This window comes from Amphibalanus amphitrite, unplaced genomic scaffold (genome assembly GCF_019059575.1).
Source record: "Amphibalanus amphitrite isolate SeventyFive unplaced genomic scaffold, NRLGWU_Aamphi_draft 000058F_arrow, whole genome shotgun sequence".
NCBI lineage: Eukaryota > Metazoa > Arthropoda > Thecostraca > Balanomorpha > Balanidae > Amphibalanus > Amphibalanus amphitrite.
Window position 1 is genome coordinate 990,752 of NW_024881554.1, and position 19,240 is coordinate 1,009,991.

The window sequence follows — 19,240 nt, forward strand, 5'->3', positions numbered from 1 at the left end:
CTGCCAGCTAGCTGTCCGCGGGTAGAGTGCGCATGCGCGCGAACAGCCGCGGAGTTGCGGAAAAAGCTGGACAGGTTCAGCCTTTTCCGCGGCGACGCCGCGGACACCCGAAATTGTGGAACTTGAAACTCACCAACTATTGATGGAGCAGCCGAGAAATAGACTTCACTTGATAAAAAATCGTAGCGGCACTTCTTTCCCCATATTAAATGGTTTTTATACACTTCATTGGTTATTCCAATGGACGCGTGTATATCACACCACGGTGAGATTTACATAATGCATCGCACTGTAGTGTAAACCTCACCCGGGTGTGATTTACACAATACACTACTCCTGTGTATATCACACCACGCGGAGTGTGATTTACACAGTGGGCCGGCAATGCGTAAATCACACCGGGGTGTGATATACACAATGTGCTCCTAGTGTGTAAATCACACCCGGGTGTCAGACCACGCAGCACCTGGGTGTGATTTACACAGTAGGCCCGGCAAATGCGTAAATCACACCGTGGTGTGATATACACAATGTGCTCCTAGTGTGTAAATCACACCTGGGTGTCAAACCACGCAGCACCTGGGTGTGATTTACACAGTAGGCCTAGCCAATGTGTAAATCTCATCAGGGTGTGATATACACTGTGTGCTCGGTAGTGGGTAAATCACACCTGGGTGTCAAACCACGCAGCACCTGGGTGAGATTTACACAGTAGGCACGGTAACAAGACACTTAACCAAACCTTAGACCTGACCTGACCTGACCTAACCTAACCTAACCTAACCTAACCTAACCTAACCTAACCTAACCTGACCTACTGATTTTTGCCTACCCGTGGATGAGGAAGAAGGTACTCGCATGAAGAGATTGCAAGCAATGGTAAGTCAAATATTTTTAGGTTAAGTGGTTGTCCATCAGGCTTCAGGCCTTCGGCCTGAAGCCAGATACACAACCACTTAACCTAAAAATATTTGACTTACCATTGCCTGTAATCTCTCCTAAGGCATTGCCTTCGGCACTGCACCGCTTCGCCACGAGCATTCAGACGTCGCTTTCCATATTGTATTGGTGCTTTTAAACTTGTCGGTCGGCAGCGAACCCACCGCTACCAAGGAAAAGCGAAAATGCGGGAAAAAGCGCCCGCACCGACGGGACTCGAACCCGCAACATCCGTATCATGGTGCAAGCACCTTCACCACTAGGCCAGGCGGTCAGCTGAATTCGAGAGAGAGGACGCCCGGAATCCCGCCGGAATATTCGTAGTGCTTAGTCTGATCTGACCAATGGGCGAGCAGAGTCACTGCTCTGACCAATGGACGTTCAGCGTTGCTATGACGTCACATCGTGGTGAGATATACACACAGCTGCCCTCTCTGTGTATTCCTCACCCGGGTGTGATTTACACTACGTAGTAGATTTTGTGTATATCACACCGGGGTGGGTGTGATTTACACAAATGGCCGGTATTGTGTAAATCTCACCGTGGTGTGATATACACGGTCCCTATTCCAATAATGGGTTACTATGTGCCTCTCCACAATTGTCTTTAGGTTTCTTGCATTTGTCGACAAACACGGTTGTTTACATTAATCACGAGCTTTATTTTTTGCAACTTCCTCCAGTAATTATGTCAAATTAATAGATATTCAAAACTTTATTGTACAGAAATATAGCATAATCGCATTTAATAAGCAAATATTGTATTTGCTTAAATGTATTTAGTTTGCATTCGTTTATATTTATCATAAAATGTTTCACATAAAGTTCCTGAAAATACTAAGTAGAAAATCGCACCGCCGAATGGTCCTGTAAACTGCTGAAAACAAGCGGAAAGCCGCTGTAGGAATGTCGCCCGCGACATTCCGCTTTTGCGGAATCTCGCCCGCCGAATGGCTCAGTGTGCGGCCGCCTTAAGCGGGAGAAAAAAAGTACGTTTACATTACATTGTCACGCCAATAAGTGTGTGCAATATGATGGGCCCTATATTGAAAGTTATGTTTGATTCGATTGCTCCGTCGCACATAAGGTCTTTAGGGTGTGGACGTGCTTGGACTCATGCACTGCAAAGTGCAAACAAACTTTAGTTGATGTAGATATGCTTAATTCGCGAGCTAACTGGCGCTAGTATGTGAACTAATCCAACATAAGACAACCTCATCACGGTCCATTATTTACGCCAGTTTTCGGCGAAAGCCGGGGTTTCGTGGCCACTCAATGCCGTGACATTTCACCATTCTGATATATGTCCTCATTGTGAGACGCTGCTGGCATTTCTGCAGCCCTAAATCCAGCGGCGGCCGGTGACTTGCCGTCAGCGGGGCTCAGCGGCACGGTGGGAGTAATTTACACCCCGGGGGTCGGTCGGCGGGGGGGGGGGGGGGCTATCGGGGCCCGGGATCTGACGAGCTGCCGCTAACGAACGGAGCCGCCGCCGACGTCCCCCGGGCTACCGCTCCGTAAACACGGAGTGACCCACCGGGCAGGGCGGCGGACAGGTCGATCGCTGCCGGCCGGCGGCACCAAAACACCGGTCAGACGCTACAGTTAACACGGGACACGGAACTGTGACCAGGCGGACATTACAAGGTACGAGTGTAAAAATGGGTATGGAAACCAGTTCCACAGTCTCAACATGGTCCGAATGTAACGCAGACATCTCTATCACAAAACTGATCAAATGAACATATGCAGTGGGCAGCGGAAGCAAGCTTCGCAGTCAACACGGTACGGATGTGAGGGAATGGAAACCGGCGTTAAAGCCACAACACAGTCCGAACGTAACACGACTAGTAGAATCTAGTCACAGTCACAGCACAAAAACCGTGGAAGATAATACACCTCAACCAAAGATCCGGCTCTGTACTTCGTTAGGAGCATTCGCATCGATACACGGGCAAGTTGGAGACATGACAATGCCCCGTAGTTCTTACCGATGGTCACATAGAAACGGACAGATCACGGTTCTGTAATGCCCGTTTCCTTGAAAGCCTCGGAGGGCTGTGAGGGGGGTGGGGGGGGGGGGGGACTGGTGTGGGGGCGGAGGCGGGTGAGTCGGTATTAAAAGGATCCCTCGTACCGGCCAATATTAGCGCTGCGATCAATGCAACTGATCCGATCTTCATTATCGGAGTGCTGTGTACAGACTACAGGTGATATAGCTCTGACGTGGGCAGCGAGGCGCGGTACAGGGCAGGGGTGGAGGCGGTGGTGGGCAGGGGCAAAAATAAGGCAGGACGAGACCATAGACCGACATCGACCCAATGAAATGAACTGAAAACAATATTTAATGACAATAACTAGGCGACACTGATGGGAGAATGACGAGCGACCAATCTGTAACCAAAGCCCAGTCTATAACCAACTCTGGGAATGACATTCTGAGTGAAAGATATCCAGTCCCGTTGACCTAAAAGGTCTAGAGATTAGTGAATTATCAAAGGCTGCCGGCGGTATGCCAATCAAAACGTTAAGTCGAAATATCTTTTTATTGTGCTAACAAAGTGACGTGCTTTTCACAAACATTTCTTTTCCACCATCATCTCGGTATTCGTTTGTTCGTTCGTGTTTTGTGCAGTTCACCCACACGAACTCTACAGGGCTAGCTAAACAGCTTTAACCTGTCACCGTCCAACGAAGGGGGACAGACTCGTGGCAGTGGCCGTCATCTTCCAAAACATCCCTCTTCAAAGCAAGACACCTTGGAGGGAAGGGGTATCCTTATGAAGCCGCAGGAGTTTCACGGTGGCAGCCAGCCTGACTAGATAATGACTAGAGAGAATGACACGGCAGAGCCACAAACAACACTCAGTCGGACGGATATATGGACGGATCGACTAGCTGTTGGTCCCTGCGAGTTACGTCATCTAGTGTCGAAAAAAGAACTCGAAGTGCCTCTACTTGCCGTCAGAGGCGCCCGAGTCGCGTTCCGGCACCAGCTGCAGCTGCTCCTTCAGCTTTTGATTCTCGGCGGTGGCCGCTCGGGACAGCACGTTCAGCTCCTCCGTTACACGCCTGAAACGGCGACGATGCACGTCAGACCTATTTATTCATAATATATCCAGCACATCAACTAAGGGAAGCAAATGTTTTTCGTTGTCACGATCCATGGAATGAACTCTGGACGTGGTCGACAGTTGAGTTTTAATTCTTTGCCAATTCCAGATACACATTCTCTTGTCAGCCAGTCCGTGACTAACCTGTGGTTGACCAAAGAACGGCAGCTGCTGACCTATTATCGATTCGGGAGTAACTATCTGAACAGTGGTATCAGCACGTAAGATGACAAACCTGTTGTCGGTGCGGGCGGTCTCGAGTTGGCGCTGCTCGTCGGCCAGCCGGGCCCTCAGGAAGGCCAGCTGCCGCTCGTACTCGGCTGACCGCAGCTCGTGAGCCCGCGAGAGCTCGGCCAGCTCCGCATCGGCCCGCTCCAGCTGCTGCTGACACTCCCGGCGGACAGACTGAGGACGGGGTGAGACGGGTGGTCACCGCTCTTACACCAGGGCGACCTGATGAGCCGGCAACGTCACATTACTGACATCACGGGGCAGTTAAGTTCCGCACCTGACCTCATCGACCGATAAAATACCGCACCCACGCTACCGGTCGTTGAACAGAGAGAAGTAAGGCACGACGAAAAACGTGAAGCATTGAGATGGCGAAATGGCATCCGGCCAACATTGCTAGCTCAGCTTCATTTCTGTGAGCTAGGTGCCAGCTCACGGGACTAGACAGCCATGACAGGCCAGCTGTAACAGGTCACCCACATAACTCTGTCCCGCCCGGACGAGACGACTCACCTTAATTTTGTCCCGGAGTCGGAGGTTGTGCGCCCTCTCGTCTCCGAATCTCTCCATCAGCTTGTCTCCGTCACTCAGGTGACTAGAGTTTAGTCGAGCCAGCTGACTGCGCTCGGCCATCAGCTGATCGGTGGCCGACAGCACCTGACGTCACAGACATCGGCGTGATCAGCATTCAGCGGAACGGGTAGAAAACAGGTACTTTGGATGAGAGCTCGGTAAGTCATATAATAAGTAATGCTAAGTTCAATATCGTGATAGATCTCACCCGGCATGTGGTTAGAAGCTACAAACGTCGCTGAGCGAGGGGAAACTACGAGGTCAGGTCACTCACCTCAGCCAGGTGCTCGGAGGCCTCGGAGTTGACCTTCTGAGCCGAGTCTAGTTCACCCTGGAGACTGGAGATGCGACGCTCCAGACGACTGAAAAGGACAGAAACATAAGTTCATAAATAACCCAAGTGCCAAGAGCAAGAGACAGCATAAGATTGAGCCTGCAGAGATGTGGGCAAGGAGCACGTCATTCCAAGTGGAAAACAGCCGCGGCTACAACACAATACAATTACTCAGCTTGGTCCCCGATGACGTTGGCGCCCCGAGTCCCGTCATTCCGCGTCCAAGCCCGTGGCCCACCGCGGTTCCGTATCGGCTACTCACGCTATGGTTTTATTGGCGGCCCGCAGTTTGGTGTCGGCCGCGGCTCGCTGTGTGGCCGCCTCCGTCAGCTGAACTACCAGCCGTCGGCGCTCAGACTGCTGCGCCTCCACGTCAGAGAGGAGGGAGAGACGCTCCGAGCCGTACCGACCGCGCAGCTCCTCAAATAGTCTGGGAGGGGAGGGGGTGAAAATGGGTCACCGAGACTTACTAACACAGGGCGAGGATCAGTCCGACTGTGCAGATGCAAATGATCTACGCACTCAAGCAGATAGATCGATAGGAACACGGCACAGACTTCAGGACATCAGGTACAGACTGCGGTTTCAGGGGCACAGACTGACATGGACATCGAGCGACACTTCACATTAGTATGGTTACTCATGATAAGCTACCACGCAAGGTTACCTGCTATTCGCCTTCCATGTGAACATCAAAGACACATTGCTCTTCCCCGAATGGTTAGGCACTCTCTGCTGCTATCCCAGTGTGGTTACCTGCCTCTCCTCTCTCGTCTGATTACCTGCGACACTCTGCCACGGCCTGTTCGTGCTGTTCGCGCGGTATAGAGCGCTCCAGCTGCTGTAGCAGTCTGTCCCGCTCGTCAGCCAGCTGCTGGCGACCCGCCTGCTCCGCCTCCAGCCGCGCCCGCTGCTCCGTGACCGTCTGCTGGAGGTCGGTGAGACGCGACGACAGCTCCGCTTCTGTCGGAGGGACGGTAGACGCGGGTCAGGGGGTCGGTGACTCGTCGTGCTACTTTTTGGAATACTAACATGCAGCATGACCGCTGTAACCTCGGGTGCACAGACTGAGATTTATCACATGACCAAAGCAAAAGGAAAAAATTACACTTCTTACGAACACTATTTTGTTACTGCTGCAACAGGACTGATGGCCTTTTTATAGCAGCATTAACAGCAGATGTAGGTGTTTAACAACCTTTCGGCCGGTTCTTACCGCGCCGGTGGTGCTCGGCCGTCAGCTCTGCCTGTTTCTCCTTCAGGATCTGCACCTGGTCCGTGAGCAGCTGATTCTCCTCAATCACCAAACGGGCGTTCTCAGACAGCTGGCGCCACTCGTGGTGGGTCACTCCCGGCTGAAGGGGAACGGAGACGAAGGATTTATGGAGACGAAATTGAGCGAGATATTAGGTAATAGCCACCGCAGATCTTACGCTCCAGCTAGAGAAGAGTCACGCCCCTGATCTACCCGTGCCACTTTGGCAAACCCTGGTCAGTCGATATCACATACTACCGTCTTTGATATGTCTTCCGTCCCTCGTCCTTACCCACTCTTGGACCATGGCATGTCAGTTGTCCGTAATACCGTCGTACCTTGATCTGACCATCCTTTAGCCAGATCTCGATCTATCTGTAGTCTGTATGCGGCGTCTGTATCTCCCAAAACCGTTCTGTGTCACCGCCTTACATTGGTCTGAGCCTCGGCGGCCTCAGCGTGCAGTAGGTACTTATGTGGCCTACATTTATTCTGGTCTGTACCTACATATGTACTTTTAGTCTAAACGTACCATGGCATGCCCGTAATTTTGGCTGCTCGTACTCTGGCCTATCCACCTCACCCTCACCTTGGTCTGCGCCTCGGCGGCCTCGGCGTGCAGCTTCTCGTTTTCCTCGGTGAGCTGCTGCAGCTGCTGGCGGAGCTCCGACAGCTCGGAACGCAGCCGCTCAGTCTGCTCAGTCAGCTCCGCCTTTACCTGAGCAATAGGGAGAGAGGGAGGGTGAGAGGGGAGGGTGAGAGGGCAGAGTGCAGTGAGCGCAGCCGCTGTCTGTTTGCTTGCACCTGAACAGTGGGGAGAGGGAGGAGAGTGAGAAGGAAGTGGGGTCAATAAGGGTGATAACGGACGAAGGGATAAGGGATCTTACCGGTCCGATACCCCCACGAGATGGCGGCTTGGAATAAATTATACGAAGGTACGTTTAGAAACAGTAAATATGCGAGTGGACTTATGAGAGTAAACCATTGCTAAAACTGTCCAATTCCATCAACATTTTTAATCATCTAGACAGCTGCAGTGGCACGATGCATAAATACCCGAAAAATAGCTGGAGGACACTCAGACTGGTTCAGATGTTTAATTGTCCCAGTGGTGTAGCTCAGTCCCCCCATTTAGTTCGTGTCCTACTTGTGGAGTAGCCAGCAGGTAGAGGCACAGTACCTGATCATAGGCCTCCAGCAGGGGCGGCAGCCGGCGGGGGTCGTTCAGGCGGCTCAGTAGATCGGCCTCGGCCGGCGGCTGGCCCAGCTGCCGGGACAGCTGCTCGCTGAGCCGAACCACCAGCTGACGCAAGGCAGCAGAGTCCTGCGAGGGGTGGGACACAGTGCAAGGTTAGAAACACAGAAAGGACAGCGGGAACTCAACACACAAAGGACAACACGGCCAAGCAGCTAAAAGGTCAAGACACTTTGGTAGACTTTAAAGTCTAAACAGGGGCATAGCCTATCAATTAGACCAGGCGAACATCATTACCTGTCTGTCGGGCTGCGCCCTCAGCCGACTGTTCTCGGCCGCCAGTCGCCGGTTGGCCTCCGCCAACTGGTCGGCCTCCCGGGCCAGTCTGTCCGTGTGCCGGCGGGCCGAGCGCAGCTGATCTTCCCTCCGCCCTCTCTCCCTCTCGGCACTCTCCCCACCGGCCGCCGCCGCCTGGGAGCGGTGCACCATGTGTCGCAGCTGGTAGTTGTCCCTGCGCAGAGCGGTCACCTCTTCCACCAGCCGGTCTACGGGAACGGTGACGGGTCGGCGTCGCGGCTTGTCATACACGGCGTCCCCGGCCTCCGGAGGAGGAGGCTGGGGCGGCGGCGGAGGCGCTACCAGCCGGGGCGGAGGTGGCGCCGCCGAGCGGCCCCGCAGTGAACTGAGGTCCGGAGCCGAGACGTGCAGTCGGTCCAGGCCGCGGGACGGAGACGGCGGGTTCAAGTCATCAGCACTCTGGAACTGATAAGCATACGTCATAATGTGCAAAAGGCGCCATCACTCCAAGTGCACAAAGAGAAGTAGCATCTATTGATGGCTCAAATACGAACCTTAGTTGTATCTATGAAAGTTCACAACACGACGCCTACCAGCCTGGCCACCGACACATCGCTATGCTTTTTAACAAGCCGCAGACAAAGCACAGGATGTGTGGTGTACCCCTCCCGTGTCCCCCCCCCCCAACCATCTATTTGCCACAAAACTGCAAACATCTCACCTTCTGAGCCTCCCGGATCGGCTGCCAGTCCGTCGTCACGGCTGTCTCTCCTTGCGCCACGCTCCCTTCCTCACGCCACTGGGGCGGCTCCTCCACCTCAGCAGCCGCGCCTTCTGCACCCTCAGCCTCCGGCGCCTCTCCGTCTCTCTCCTCGGGATCCTGCAGCTCAGCTCCGAGCCTCTCTCCACTGAGTGTCAGCGACCCGCGCGGCGCCGGCGCCGGTGGAGGCACTGGCGCCGCTCTTAGCGCGGCCAGCGGTGTGGGCGGGTTCAGACTCTCGGCCGGCACGTAGGTGGTGTCCCCACGGCCGTATTGTGACACCGAGAGACGGCGAGGAGCGGCCACCACGTCCGCGACGGCCACCAGCGCGCACGGCGGCAGCAGCGCGTTCAGAACACGCGACGTCTGAGGGCCACGCCACGGCGACGGTCAGGAGGGAGAGGAGGGACGGAGGGAGGCGGCAGGGAGACGGGCGGAAACGGGTGGGGGACGGGCGGAGACGGGTAGGGGACGGGACATTTTGAGGGATGTACGGGACACAAGCAGGAGACAAAGGGAGGTAAGAGGTGGGTGGGAAGCTACTGGCTATGAAGCTACTGCTCGGAGTCCGAGATGCATAATCAGACGGACAAAATAGAATGGAATAGAAACAACGAGGGATACAATGGGACTACGGCACTAGCAAAACCAAACAAATGAGGAGATGGGTGGGACCAAGGAGGGTAGGGCAAGCAGGACCAGTGGGCGGTACCTGCACGTTTTGAAGGTTTTATACTGCTATGAGCATTGCGTCTACTTCATGGACCACTGGTAATTATATTAGATAGTTCTATTCACTTGAATGCCCTACTGTATAGCGACTAGGAACAACTGTTCTTCACTAAACTCAAAAAGCATATCTGAGCCCAACAATTTTTTTAACAGCAATATGTGTTGAGCAACGCATACAAGAAAGCATTGCGCACATATGAAATCCTTGTCAGAAATTGAAATGCAATGAATGCATTGTTTTGCCTGAATGCTTAAACCTGCTTCCACCAGAAAACTGTCATGACCACTGCACTATGGAAATGAGAGTTCGTGCACCACTATATACCAGACTGCAGTGGGGACGCACTCGTCCCAGTATCGGTGCCAGTGCAGGTCAGAGCCAGAGAGTCGGCGATAGGTACAGGGTGCACAGAAAAGCGAAAAGAACAGAGGTGCGAGGAACTCAGTGACAGGAGAGCCAAGGACTGACCGTCGCCTCAAACGCATGCTTTAATTCCTCCATCGTACATACATCATCTCGCTATTGCTGTGTAATTTATATTGTTCAGTATCTCATCCATGGTTCAGTTAAACTCGTTTGAAACAGCCCCGAAATCACTTCGCACGGCAACTCGCGTCCTCACCAGCACGAAACACAAATTGTACAGCAAGTGCTTCGCGTTTATTACATACGTTCCGACGTCTTTGTGAGGGAGGGGTGCGCTAAACATTTACGTTTATCACCCAGCAAGGGGTAGACATTTGATAAAAGATACGATTATGACCACGAGTACAGTTCTGGCTAGTAGCGCGTTCTACTTGTCACAGCCTCCACGGCTGCTGATGAGCCAGTGAGCCGTGCAAGCACAAACAGCTGTGAAAGCCTCAAATAAAGCCTCCCGGCCCTGCAACGCACGTCGTTGTCAAAACCTCACATGCACCAAACATAGTCGAGCATTCACCACGTCAACTCAGACTATAACGCCTGAGGTAGTCACCAATAGTAGCCAGGCATCCCACGCTGAATGAACGAGCAAACGTTACGACTCGGCAAGCCCACACCGACATCAACGAAAATTGCACGGCGCCAATCGCATTAGCTAGACTAGTACACTACCCCAGTTAAATTCACAACGGTCTAGCCAATCACCAATAAATACATACTCCATCGGCGTCCCGCACTGGAGATCTCGAGTCCCTAACGACGCAGACCGGGATCGCAGTGCCCACTGCCCACTCCGTCCCTGTGTGACTCGATCGTATCTGAGCCAACACGATACCACACTAACTGAAAGCGAGCCTCTCTTAAATCCACACAAGTCCTTATCTAACCACGTCTTCGCCAGTTCGTACCAAGCACCGAGGCAACTTCGTCACATCAAACCAGTCTCTTCGTGCCTTTTATACTCTCCAGGCTTTCTATTGCATCAGCACTGCACCAATTCAATGCACCATTCCGTGGGTCCACCACAGACTTTTCACGGTACTCTCCCAGACACGGAGCAACACCGCTTTCCGAATACGCTCGCGGCGGGCCTGCACCGCTTTCCGAACACCCTTGCGGCCAGCCTGCGCCGCTCAGTCCCGATACAGCACGATCGGAAAGTCGACGTGGAGCCGCGGAAACCTGTACTTGACCAGCCCCTGCGGCCGCAGCTTGCGCACGTTGACGCGCCGCATTCGCGTGCGGCCCGGCTGGCGGGCGGGCACCTGCTCGAAGAACTCATGCGCCAGGTCGTCGTCCTCATCCAGATACATGGAGCCACGTCGCGTCAGCACCAGAGCAGTGGCCTTACAGGGCAGGCGGACCGCACTGGCGCCGCCTCGGACCTCCTCCGTGGACGGAGGCGCCTCCGAGGAGTGGGAGAAGAGCGCCCGCCCGGCGCGCGACACGGTGCCCCCCATCGGTGCAGCGGCCGGCGGACCAGCCCCGTGGGACGACTGACGGTACCGCTGGGCCGACCTCTGCCAGCCGGCAGACGGCACAGGCGCACTGGGCAGAACCGATCTCTGTACGGCCGTCCGCGGACACCTACGAACAGAGGTGGCGCCCTCAGCAGCGGCCGGCGCCGGGCCGTCCGCGAGCGGCGTCCGCCGGGCGCCGACACTCGCTCCGGCAGAAAACCACTAATACCAGCACACTAACCACTGTCCATCAAATACCCAACAACATACTGCAAACAAAATCCACACACTTCCAGTTCATTGACAGCTTTTGGTGACATATTTGAATACCATACTACCAACTTTAGAATAGTACTACATGGCTCCTAGTTTCCACCTTGGTATTATCCAAAATATATTACATTTGTAATAACCAATTATCCTTTTCACGCAGAATAATTGTTCAACTCAGCAGGGTGCATAACTTGCACTATACATACACCATTGCCATTTGCCAGGTTCTAATCATTGGGAAAAAAATGATTCCTATGATTCCTCACAATGCTAATATATAAATACACCCAGTTTTGTTATCATCCACAGTAAGTTAATAAAAGAAATAAAAAAGTAATAATGAATCAAAATAGTTAGAAGAAAAGCAGGTAGATGCTAGAAGTGGCTTCACAGTATTTATTTATTGATGTCTGAGGCCTAAGTGATTTGAAAAATCAGGCATTTGTGTTGTTTTGCTTTAGCAATTAAACTTCAATATTAAATGATCTGACAGGTTTTATATCTCAATGAACTTTGCACCCAATTAAAGTGGCAAAAATTGAAATGTGCAAAAATGTGTGTGGTAGGTATTGACAATATTTTTATCAAATTTAATAAAACATCAAGCTAAGTGAAAAAAGCCAGAGCAAATGTTCACATATTCAAGGAAACATTTAAATATTGAATAAACTGTCAGTCGGTAGGCACTGAACAATTGAGCATGCTCCTCTCAAAAGCACTCAGCCATTAACCCGCGCCGGGCCGGGGGGGGGGGGGTGTTTGAACACCCCCCCCCCTGCGGTTTTTGGCACACCTGTTCGTGCATCTTTTCCGCACATGTTGTGAAAATTTCAGACCCAGGTCACCTTAGGTCAGGTCACCAGGTCACGCCAAGTGACCTCACCTCAGAAAAAATAAGAATGCTCGTCATAGCTACACTGATTGATCGATTGCCTTGAAACTTTCAGCGATTGATAAGAGCAACAATATCTATAAAATGTATATCTCGGAATTTTGATATCGATGACCTAAGGTCAGGTCAATTTTGCGACCTCTCCATTATAAGTCAATGGGAGAAAATTGAAAAGCATCTGTTTTGCACGAACGTTATTCTAGACACTCTCAAACATCGAGATGTAGGTAAAATGGACACACTGAACCGGAAAATGGCAACTGTGACCCCTCGTTATGTCCCCGAGGTCATCTCAGGTCACGAACAGAATCTAACAGTTTTTCGCTAATAACTTCTGATAGAGACGTGCTAGAGCGCTGAAAACGCCTTAGATGTGTTCGGCTCGACGTTGCGGATCGACTGATATGCAACATGACCTTTTCCGGTCAGGTCATGACCTTCACCTGAGGTCAAATTTTCAAGTTGACCTTTCAAGGTCAAATTATAGTTCATTCGACGCGTCTCGACGAGAGGAACACGATGGTGGCAAAAGTAATGTCATGACTCTTTTGAGTCAAAAGCTATTGCCGAAAAAACGTTTTTCGTAAAAACAGCTATTTTTGGAGTTTTTGCCCCCTGGAGGCTAAACCGTTGACCTGAGGTCAAATCTGAGAACATTACTCAGAAAGGACTGTAAAAGGGCTATCGAATGCGCTTTTCCGCGGCGCTGTAGCTCTATCGGTTCCCGAGATAGCCGTTGGCAGTTCCCAAAATGTTGAAATAGTGGACATTTGACCTTTGGTGACCTCTGGTGACCTGACCTTTGACCTGACCCAAAAAATGACCGAAGTGTTTTCGTCCTTATTTTGAACGTTCTTTCGATTGCCGCTTACCGCGTGTCGCTACGTGGCCCAGGAGCCGAGTTAGAAGGGGGGGTGTTCAGACACCCCCCCCCGGCCCGGCGCGGAATCTCAGAGCACCGGCCCGGCGCGGGTTAAAAAGCCTAACTTTTATTTCCCAGGTATGAGTGAACGCAAATCGCACTATAAATAATCTCATTGACAGCATGGCTTGTTGAGGTTTTTCTTAGCCTCTGAACAGAATAGAATATACTTGACAGGTTTACATAGCACAAACTTCATCTCACATTTTCCTTAAGCACACATTTTCATTCACACCGAAATGTAGATTGATTTTGTGGCATGCAGGGGATGCTTGCGTTCTTCAAAGTAAAATGGTGCAACAGAGGAAATGTGCTTTTGAAACTCAACTTCAATTCACAGAAAATAAGCAAAAGATGAGATAGGCATCTGCAGCAATGTAAAATCAAAATTGAAATGCATGAATGAACCATTGCCATTTCATTCCAATAAAACAGAATCCAGGTTGAAATCGATAGCATCTAAAATAACAAAAGTGCAAAGCGGATTTACATCTTACTTCAAGCATATGTAGGTTAGTTCAAAATACACATATGAAGCAGTTTTCGTCTGTAAATATAAAAAAATTGTATTATTCTTCCACAATCTACGCTTGACGACTATTTACCAAGGTGACGTAAAATCAACGCAAAATAGCGCAACCAGAGCGCAACAATTTGACAACGCTCATTGATAAGTTTGATAAGTTTTATTTCACGAGAGAAAATACAAACTGTATTTAGGGCCTTGACAAACAGTTAATCGACACCTATCCGTGCTTCTATCCTCAGGATACTGAAATCCTTCTCCTCCACGCCACAACCCCCTTCCGGGCTGGACAGGCAACTTTATCTCATGCGGGCTGCTCCCTTGGAGTGGCACCGCTGCTCCCGAGGAAGCTGCACCCCGTAGCCGGGTGCAGAGAGTGCTTGCAAGATTACTTTACTTTACTTATAAGTGCTTGGGGGGCTGGTCGGCCTGTCCTATGGACGGGCTCAGCCCCGGCGACTCTCTAGGGTGCCTGCCCAGACCAATGTCTCCCCCTAATTCCTATCATCCTTCCGGCTCTGCAATGGTCTTGTCGACCGAAAGGGCCTAACCCAACAAAACAAACAAACAAACAAACAAAAGTTAATCGACGTCACTTCTTGCGGCTTAGGAGTGAAGCCTTGATCGCCGTCAGTGTTTCTTCTTGCTATTACATGTTCATTGTTCGTTATTGTTGTGTGAGCCCAGGGAGTGTAGGGGAAAGTGGGTGTATTGCACCCTCCTAACCAATTGCGCCCACCAACATTCCCACGGATTCAATGGCATGTTAAGAATTTTGTGTTCGAAAACATTATTTTCACCACTGGATAGTTCATTTTTTGGTCCAAGCTCTCCGATGAAGCCAATCAGCAAGACTCAATACGCCATCAAAGATGTTACGGCGTTTTCTTAGCTTTTTTGCAGCATTTTAAACCGTTGGCTATAAGAATTCGCGATATTTGTGTGATTTTCAGAGTGATATTTAGAAAGAAAAAACTTTTTTTTCATTATATTTCACTGAAACAGTAAACTTCCTTCAACATCTTAATGATAACTTCTACGCTTTTATTAAAAAGTACCTCAATTTTAATTGCGCCCATGGCAATTGCGCCAGGGGGGCGCAAATAGAATAATGGTGTAGCTATAGTATGAATGCATCAGTAACTGATTGCAATTAAGAAGGAGTTTAATATCAGGCAGGGGAGCAGACCGCTGTCGTCAGTCCGCAAATTATTTCCCTTGTCAAACTTATAATGCAGCAGCCATTTAGGCTAGGAAATTGTGGTGTAATTGACAAAATACGACATTTTCAACATGGAATCAGGCGTGAGAGGTGACAGCTATGATAAAAAAGTAAAAACTGATGTCATAAAGTTGTCGAAACGATAAAAAATTATTAATTTTGAGAGAAACGATTGAAAATTTAACCGTATAGGCGCATACGTTCACATATATCTAGTCGGTTACAGTAAACATTTTCGTTGCACTTTTACAAGGGTACGGACACATGTAAAGTCATCTACCTGGGCAAAAAACATCGCGATTTATATCTACATTTATTATTTATCCAGCCTGATTAACAATATAAATGTTTAAGTAAGCCGCAATGACATTAGACTGCCGGGGTGTATGCATTCCGTCTCATTCGCTTAGCCATGTTAAAGTATAGGGCGCAATTGGGTTCTAATTGCGCCATCCCCCTGGCGCAATTTACAGCAGTTGTTGGCAAATGCGCCCTTTTGCATGTTTCTGAAAAAGCAGCCATCAGAAGCAAACGAAACATTCTTAATTGATCGGGAGGCTCTTAAATCGTAGCCAATGAGTTCCTCTTTGAAATGGTTACCAGTGCATGCTTATATCTCCAGCGATTTTCTTACAATTAGCGTTTTTCCTAAAGGTGGCGCAATTCACCCTCTTTCCCCTACAGCTGGATGCCAGGTTCTCGGTCGCACTAGGAGAAATAAAGGTAGAAGAAAATCGGTCGAAATTCGTTAGACTAACGTCCAACTGGAAGTTGTAGTACCTAAACAAGCAGTAGCGGCGCAACACAGGGCCTCGTCTAAGGAATTTTCACTGGGGGGGCAGAGACTGAAGGACCCAAACCTAGGGTACCCCCAAATCCTGTTTTCTCACCGGATTTAGGCCACTTGTTTTTCGTCACAGCCCTGAGACCATTTTTCTTTTTAACAAAAAAAACACACAAAAAAAAAACAAAAAAGAGCCATGCTCGTATAGGGGGGGGGGGGGAGGGGCGAACGGACCCCCCGGTTTTTCACGAATAACTCACGTAAAAGCGGCTGACCGCGACGAAACTTTCAGTACCCACGCGTTAGTCAATTTTACACCTACTTTGAAAATGTCATGACCCTGACCGTAATGACCTTTGACCTGTGACTTCTTTTCGAGACCATATTTGGCCGGAATCGCGATTCGGCGTATGTCGGCTCGCATTAGCCGCGCGTTTGCAGTCTTTTCGTGGTTTCAAGAGTTCAAACATGGAATATGATATTGCTCCCATGCATTAGGGTAGGCGTCAAGGTCACCGCAAGGTCAGGTCAGGTCATTGGCTTTTGATGACTTCGGTTCACTTTTTCGAGTTTTACATGATTCTAGGCCAGTTTTTGGAGCTGAATTCGAATTTAGCAACCATTTGAACATATACGAAGTAGTTTTGGTGCCTTCGTAACATGTTACGAAGCTGTCAGAGCCAGAGGCGGTTGCCACCTACTACGAATACCCGGCAAAACCCTTACTGGTTGACCTGGCCTGACCTGACCCGACCTGGCCTAAATGCATGAAGACATCTGTGATAATTAACTAACATGATATTCGTGATCAGCACCCGAAAAAAACATAACAGCCACCCTTTACCACGTTGTAACAGGTCCCGCGATTTTCCCGACTTTAGGGTCATAGACCTGACCTGGAAGGTCAACCGAAGACTAAGGACCTTAAAATGAGGCATCATCGGCTTCCTCTCGTGACGGGCAACACGGTGGTTTTCTCCGCGAAGCTCTAGCTCGATCAGGGGCGAAACGGCAAGGGGCAAGGTAGAACGCCCCCCCCCCGCTATACGTTCGCGGCTGGAAAAACACCAATACGGGCGAGAGTTAAGATTAATGTGTTACCCCCTCACATTGCCCCACCAGACAGTGCTAAACATATTTATCCGTGTTGGGCCGTGGGCGTTTGATTGAGTGGGGGGGGGGGGGACACAAACACGAGTTGGGTCACTGGCAGCTGCCCATTGATAATTTGCTACTTGAATCACAGTAGCAAAATCACAGAATCACAGTGGGTACTCAGCTCTATAAATCACAAAACTCTGGCTTTTCCCGTAGTCATGGAGTATGAACAGTTTTTGAACAAATAATTTAACGTTTCTCGTTAAATCCGTATAAGACTCCTAACAAAAACGCATTGCAGAGAAGGTAATTTTGTGAGAAGTTCACGTTTTGACTGGGGGGGCAAATGCTGGCCACTGGGGGGGCAATCCGCTCGACTGGGGAGGCAATTGCCCCCCCAGTTAACATGTTAGACGAGGCCCTGGCGCAACACCTTCAATTAGGGTGGGGGGGGGGGAGGGGGGCACTGCCGACTTTTGACAGTGGTGGAGAATTGTGCCGAGTTGGGGTAGCACGAACTTTCCCAATTCCACGCCGGCTTGACTTTGGAGCCGCAACAGACGGGGAGGTCAAGGTCACCGCTAGGGCGGCGGCGGATTCGCTGCGCCCGTGCAACCCCAACTCGGCAAAAGTATCCACCCCTGACTTTTGGTCCCATTCTTTCCATCTGCAACGCCCATAGGGCTAATGTTAAAGGGCCAAATCAAGGGGGCACGGTGCCCCGGTGCTGATAAGAAACAGAAAGTTACGAAAACACTCCCCGTGCGCCTGACTGGGCCCGAGACCCCGGGGGAAGTAGGTACGCATGAAATCATTTACGATTTTCTCGATGCTTGTAACGAAGAGCCTGCCGGAGTTCTATAGCCTTGACTTTGAGACTGCTTGGCCTTGAGCATGTCATATATGGTATACCTACACACAAATTTAAGTGCCTTCCAAGTTCCATCGCTGGCGGATCCAGGTGGAAGGGAATTGAGCCCGACGGGCGACGAAACTGCGTCGTTTTTTTCTCGTGAGGAAGCATAAAGCTATGTAACTTTCATAGAGCATGCTTGTAAACCCCATCCAGCTGGGCTCTTTTCCATAGCGTAAATCGTGACTGACTAGGGTGGGGACTGGCACGACCCCCCCCCCCCCCCCCCCCTAGGCGATTGACTCGCATGGCTCCGGATGGTACGGTACGAAAATGGCGAACAATACCTATATTTTCCACCCCTGACCGGGTGTAAGACCGGGTGAGCCGCCTGGGAGGTTTTGAAGGTTCCTAACGCCTGTTATGCTATTAATTTTCGACATCCTGTTTCCTCCGTTAAGACCGTCGAAATAGTTTTATCTGTGACCTTAAAAGACGAATTTGAAAATTCGACCTAAGTCATGATCATGACCTGGCCCGGAAAGTTCATATAACATTATGTTATTAACATATCATTTTTGAGGTGGTCCATATCGTTCTTTCATGGTTCTAAGACATCTGCATTCTGCATTGCTCCAGCATGCCTGATTGGATAATTGACGGGTGACCTTTCATGTCCTAATATCGCCTCAGGTGTGTGACTTTAGGGTCACAGTGCAATTTTGTAACGGTATACTGCGATTTTCGTGCTACTTTTACCTGCAGAGTCCGAATAAGAACAGCCCAAGAGCTACAAGCGAAGCCCCTGAAGGCTGCTCGGCGCCGAGTATAGGTCGGCAGCCGGTCGGTGCCCGGCTGCCGCAGACCGAGGCAGTGCGCAGGTCGCGGCCCCGGCTGTCGCTCGAACGGTCGGTGTCGCCGCCTTCCCGCAGGCAGACATCCGCCACCGACGCCGTGCGTGAGGGCGTGCGCGGGCCCGGTTATAGCCCCGTTCGACAGGCGACGAAGGCTGATTGGGAGACCACGGGAACAGACGGGTTATCCTTTTGTCAAGAATGGCATTTAACACTACAGGTAAAAATGCATGCACGTTTAGTTAGCGCTTTGTGGTAAAAATAGTGTGGCTACTATATATGTGAAGCATATACACCTCGGCTATTGTCATTTGTCGTCTTAACATTTTAAATGTTTTTAAGCTGTCTCATGTATGATTGGGAGACACATTGTTGACTGGTTTTTGACTCATTTGGCTGTCATTATCTCATCGACTCATTGTAAAGTTGTCGTTGATGATCGAGGTCTATGCTATGCATGCATACCGAGGTCTCTGGTATGTAGAGATCTATGCATGACCACA

The 19,240-nt window shown here is 50.5% G+C and overlaps 2 protein-coding genes across 3 annotated transcripts; both read right to left on the reverse strand.

Annotated features, from left to right (window-relative positions):
* Positions 1-3,466: 3,466 nt before the first annotated feature.
* On the reverse strand, positions 3,467-14,204 carry LOC122378369 (centrosomal protein of 89 kDa-like). 2 transcript variants are annotated; one of them, XM_043359352.1, is made up of 12 exons: positions 13,898-14,204; positions 8,659-9,063; positions 7,938-8,402; positions 7,626-7,769; positions 7,035-7,163; positions 6,407-6,545; positions 5,973-6,153; positions 5,453-5,620; positions 5,131-5,218; positions 4,797-4,940; positions 4,288-4,457; positions 3,467-4,011 (listed from the first exon to the last, which is right to left on the reverse strand). In XM_043359352.1, exons 1-12 carry the CDS (start codon positions 13,904-13,906, stop codon positions 3,894-3,896), a joined length of 2,160 nt encoding a protein of 719 aa, XP_043215287.1. In that variant the 5' UTR covers positions 13,907-14,204; the 3' UTR covers positions 3,467-3,893. The 2 variants fall into 2 exon arrangements, with proteins under 2 accessions (XP_043215287.1, XP_043215288.1); XM_043359353.1 differs by having other exon boundaries at positions 14,006-14,179.
* Positions 10,069-13,675, reverse strand: LOC122378370 (tumor suppressor candidate 2-like). Its single transcript, XM_043359354.1, has 2 exons — positions 13,605-13,675; positions 10,069-11,440 (listed from the first exon to the last, which is right to left on the reverse strand). Coding segments are annotated over exons 1-2 (456 nt in total). The 5' UTR covers positions 13,607-13,675; the 3' UTR covers positions 10,069-10,986.
* Positions 14,205-19,240: the final 5,036 nt, after the last annotated feature.

Excerpts from the sequence above, each read along its gene's own strand:
- LOC122378369 (XM_043359352.1), bottom strand. Across the intron at positions 6,546-7,034 it reads CCGCCGAGGCGCAGACCAAG|CCGGGAGTGACCCACCACGA; the intron begins GTGAGGGTGAGG and ends GTTCCCCTTCAG. Across the intron at positions 5,621-5,972 it reads GCCGTGGCAGAGTGTCGCAG|ACTATTTGAGGAGCTGCGCG; the intron begins GTAATCAGACGA and ends CTCCCCTCCCAG.